This window comes from Pocillopora damicornis, chromosome 9 (assembly GCF_964200805.1).
Source record: "Pocillopora damicornis chromosome 9, jaPocDami1.2, whole genome shotgun sequence".
Lineage (NCBI taxonomy): Eukaryota > Metazoa > Cnidaria > Anthozoa > Scleractinia > Pocilloporidae > Pocillopora > Pocillopora damicornis.
In genome coordinates, this window is record NC_142678.1 from 5,277,123 (window position 1) to 5,282,245 (window position 5,123).

General features: G+C 40.9%; 1 protein-coding gene across 1 annotated transcript; it reads left to right on the plus strand.

Annotated features, from left to right (window-relative positions):
• Positions 1–907: 907 nt before the first annotated feature.
• LOC113664729 (neuroligin-4, X-linked) lies at positions 908–4,816 on the plus strand. Its single transcript, XM_089182012.1, has 2 exons — positions 908–2,463; positions 2,968–4,816. Exons 1-2 carry the CDS (start codon positions 1,322–1,324, stop codon positions 3,578–3,580), a joined length of 1,755 nt encoding a protein of 584 aa, XP_089038138.1. The 5' UTR covers positions 908–1,321; the 3' UTR covers positions 3,581–4,816.
• Positions 4,817–5,123: the final 307 nt, after the last annotated feature.

Here is a 5,123-nt window from a genome sequence, read left to right on the forward strand (position 1 = left end):
AATCACGGTACAGTAAACTTAAAGTCACAATAGTTAACACCAATTTATTAAGCTATGCAACTCTGCTCTCGAGAGCGAAAAATCGTCAGTCGTCGTTAACAGAGAATGGAGGGGGGGGGGGGGCATTAGAATACTACAGAGCCCTAAGGGGAACAATCAAAATCCTCCGACCCCTGCCACAGGCGGATCTCCCTCAGTTACCCCTGAAAATCAAGTGAACCCCAAAATTCTCAAAACCCCACTCCCCCCCCCCCCCCCATAAATTAGACTGGTCCCCCAGTTGTTAAAATACATAGGGTATGATAGGGTGGGGTGTGGCGAGGAAATTTATATGAAACCACGATGCTTGCATGCGATTAGGTTTTCTCCCAAATTAAGGAACAAAAAGATTGTGCCGGACAAAACATCGAAAAAGATGCATAGGTGTAAAGCCAGATTAGCATCAGGAGGAAAAAAAAAGAAAGAAGGAGGTTGATAATAGTTGAAGGACGCTAGAGTTGGAGTGTTTTTAATTTTGCAACTAAGGGTATTGAAAAATGCAGGACTTTGAAAGAAAACGGAACCTGCGTTACATTTGCAGTATGGTAAGCGAATAGCGTGCCTTGTGTCATAGCTATGAGTACTGCTATTAAAGGAAAAGAGGTTATCCCGACTAAAAGGATACATATATTGACCTAACTGAAATAATAAATATCATGCATTTTAAGTGAATAAAGAAATACATTTGAAGGTATGGCAATTTCGTCCATCATAAAAATGACTCAACAAATCGCGACAATTCATGTATATCAAGAAAAATGCATTTTTTTTTTTGCAATTTCCGAGTGCGACTCGTCTGCCAGTTCTTTGTTGTTACGTCCGAATAACTTCCTTATATTTCTAGAATGATATGCAAATCAAATGTATGTGCAAATATTTTTTAATTTTTAATGATCTACTCCACCTCACTTTACATTTATCATCTAGTCACACTATTGTGCGCAAACAGCTCAGATTAAAATTCATCACACTTTTTCATAAACTTCTCTTTCGAAATTAAACTTGTCCACTTTGCCACAAAACAACTCTCATTGCAATTCGTTCTGTTTAAAACGTCGTTTCCCTTCGCGAACTTCATTGGTATGAGAAACGCTTGCCTAGTCTTGCGATTAGCAATTAAACGCATTGTTTATACATGTATAAATTCGTCTCAAACCCTAAACACGCTTGAGTTATTTCTGGTATGTTCAGTATGCCTATCCGGTGGCGATCAATATTTCGATAGGGTCACGAATTTATGAGTTAAACTTGTCCGTATCATCTTTAAGAGAAGTAAACAGGAATGTTTTCGACGGTTTTAGCGAAGCTTGTCTTATTCGTGGTGTGTTTGCCTCAAATCAAATCAACCATGGTTTCCACAAAGTATGGGGACATTGAAGGTGTTGAAAGTTTTTATCAAAATTCTACTGGACCATTCAAGTCTGTCAGCAAGTTTCTTGGAGTTCCATTCGCTGCACCACCGATTGGAAACCTCAGATTCAAACCACCAGATCCTCCACGGCAATGGAAACCAGACGTGCGTCAAGCTAAACAACACGGCAACATTTGCTGGCAAGATGACGACCATGAGGTCTTCATTCGAATATTCACTAAAGATTTTGTCTACAGCGAGGATTGTTTGTACCTCGATATCTACAGCCCAAATGTAACTTTGAGTTTACCTGTGATGGTGTATATTCATGGGGGAGGTTACGAAAGTGGCACTGCATTAATATTTCAAAGCGACATGTTAGCTCTTCATGGGGTGGTGGTTGTCGTGATTCAATACCGTCTCGGTCCATTTGGTTTCATGACCACCGGGGATTCCGCTGCTCCCGGAAATTATGGAATACTGGATCAGGTCGCAGCTCTAAAATGGGTCAAAGAGAACATTAAGAATTTTGGTGGGGATCCCAGCAAGGTGACTATCTTTGGAAAAAGCGCTGGAGGAACAAGTGTCAGCCTTCATCTACTATCACCGCTGTCAAAAAATCTTTTCCACCAAGCCATTGCAGAGAGCGGAGTAGATCTGAGCTCGTTTGCAACTCAACCAACTTCAATCGGTGTGCATTTTGCCAAAGAGCTTGCCCAAAAACTGGACTGCACAACAAGCGATCACGCCTTAATGGTTGATTGCATACGCGGTAAAGAAGGCTCGGAAATACAGAAAGCTGCAGAATCAGTGAAGAATACGCATCATCAGTACGTCCGTTGGGCTCCAATCGTGGATAAGAATTTTCTCGATGACTCTCCTCAACGGATGCGTAGAAGAGGAGATTTCAAGAAAGTGCCGTTGATGATAAGTTTCACCAGCAACGAGGGTTCAACTTTTCTTGGCTCCGTAGCGAAATCTTCTTTCGGACTCACAGAGAATGTGAAAAACGGTGTAAGCCCGTCATACTTTAAGAAGTTTGTAACAAGGCTCGCACATGCTCAAAGCAGCAGGTGAGTTTTAAATTTTTTTTAACTTTGTCGTCAGTGTTGTTCCATGTCTTGAAATGAAGTAGTAAAACTTTTAGTACCCCCCCCCCCCTTTCCTTCCCAGAATAAAGTGGGTGTGGTGGGGACGAAACGCCGTCTATAAAGAACGTTCATATTTAATAGAGTTTGTTCCACTTACTTCCAAGAGTGAACATCCAGGATGACAAAACAGTACCTCCCAGTCTATCTTAAAAGAATTGGGAAGAAATTTGTGAAATATTTCAATTTATAATCAGTCTTATTTAATGCCTATCTTAAACTAATAAGGAGTTTAATTAAGACATTTGACCATCAACAGTTCCCGTTTCCTCACAACCAAATCCAAAATTTTCCAACTTTTCCAAAGGCGAAGCGAAACAGGTTGCAGTTCAAAAGGAAAAAAAAACAAACAAACAAACAAAAAAACAACCAGGAGCCATAATCCTCGATCCTCAGACAAACTTGATGCTTTCGTCTTTTCATCTCTAGAAATGAAACCGCTGTCCTTATCGCAGACGCGCTGGAATTTATGTACACCCCATGGCCTGACAACAGTAACAAATATGCACTAAGAAGTCAGCTTGTCGACCTAATTGGAGATTACATCTACTTTGCACCAAGTCACGAGGTGGCCGATATTCACAGCAAATACGCGCCAGTTTACATGTACGAATTCGCTCACCGTTCAAAGACAGCGAGTCCCACCCCAGAGTGGATGGGTGTGGTTCATGACGCAAACGCGCCTTTTGACTTTGGCGCTCCTTTGACGTTACCTTTCTTTGATGACATCGACAAAGATATTAGTTTGACGATCATGGAACTGTATACAAACTTTGCCAAGTATGGCGATCCAACACCACTGCCAGTCAGCGGTGTTACGTGGGAGAAGTACGACTCAAGTCACAGAGCTTACATCCGAGTTGACAACAAATCCAAGATGGCCGCTTCATTTGCTCCTCGTCGAGTGGCATTTTGGAACAATTACCATCCTAAGCTAATTCAAGTAGGCTTTGGTACAGAGATCAATAGCGCTAGTGCCAAAGTTGTCAGTATTCATGTCTTGCCCACTCTTGCTTTGACAATTTTCAAAAGTCTTTGCTAATCTCTAACTGTTTTGCCTCACCATGATTAGCAAGTCCACTGATTTAAACTATCGTACTAATTTTCTGTTTTTAGCAAACAGTTAAGGGGGAGGGGAGGGGGCTTGAGGGTTTTTGCTTATGTCGCATAAAATCTACTTTATCCCCCATAATGCTCCCCGCCATCATTGACAGTTAATTGGCAGTCAATTTTCTGAAGCTTTCCCTTTATTATCTGTTCGTGAAACCCTATGTTCCGCCCCAAAAATCCTCCACCCCCCTCTCCCACGCGATTAATAATGACTCTTGCCTTAGCCATGTCACTTTTGAAGCGGAGTTTAAATCCTAACGACACCATACATGGCTCCCCGCCATCATTGACAGTTAATTGGCAGTCAATTTTCTAAAGCTTTCCCTTTATTATCTGTTCGTGAAACCCTATGATCTGCCCCAAAAATCCTCCACCCCCCTCTCCCACGCGATTAACAATGACTCTTGCCTTAGCCACGTCACTTTTGAAGCGGAGTTTAAATCCTAACGACACCGAAAGTCTTCCAAATCAAAAGTTGTGTTATCATATCAAACTTGAACACGGCTTTTTTTTTCTTGTATGGTTGTGTTTTAAAAATACCTGTTATATAATTCTCCTGATTTGTTTGATTTACTAAATTTCTTTGGTAAAAAATGAGATTTTACAATACAATACTGAGAACCTAAGATTGCTTAGGGTACTTGTCAGCACACTTTTCGTATTTAGATGCGCGCGCGAACCGTGTAGCATGCATTGCACGTCCAAAATGACTGATTACTAAGTTCCTGAATATTAATTAAGTCTCTGAGTGGAAAGTAAGGTTGTTGAAATCTTAAATATCTGAGACAAGGAGAAAGAAAACTTCGTCAAGGTTGAATGAATCTTACATGCTAATAATCGTATACTAAGCATGATGCTGACAACTAAGTAATAGACTCCATGTGGCGTGAAAATATGCTCGGATAGTTGTTCACAGACATTATCTTTACCAAGATGCGCAGAGATTTCCGAGAGCGAAGCTCGAAGAAAACTGAGCTACAAAGAACAGATAATGTCCAAGTATTTATTCTCGTGCCAAATGGAAGTTAACAAACAAACATCTTACGAATATTTTGTAACGCGCTGGAAAAAATGTTTACGAATAGGCTATCTTTTACGGCGTGGGATGTTCACTTTTCAGTGCCCACTGGTACTATTTTTATAAACAATAATGTCTCTTCTTCTGTAACAACAGCGAAACGCTCTTTCATCTTGAGTCAAACTTAAGATTACTTCAGAGTTTTCCGCTAGTGGATGTAACCTTTGAAAAGTAAGGAAACATCCCTTGGGGTATATACAGCACTAGATATTTCCCAGTTTTAACTGGGGCATATTCCGTCATGTGATGCGCCTAGACCTTCATCGCGTGCGAGCAAAAACATTGTTGGGCTAAGAGTTAGGTGATATTTCTTCACAGGTCTGGTGGTCATGGTGGTCTGGTGTCAATCTCTGACAATTTTTCTAACTTTTTCCCCTCCATTTTCGTCATTGTTTCC

Bases quoted from the DNA above. Each gene is read 5' to 3' on its own strand.
- LOC113664729 (XM_089182012.1), top strand. From the start codon at position 1,322: ATGTTTTCGACGGTTTTAGCGAAGCTTGTCTTATTCGTGGTGTGTTTG. The intron at 2,464-2,967 runs GTGAGTTTTAAA...TTTCATCTCTAG, and splicing joins GCACATGCTCAAAGCAGCAG to AAATGAAACCGCTGTCCTTA.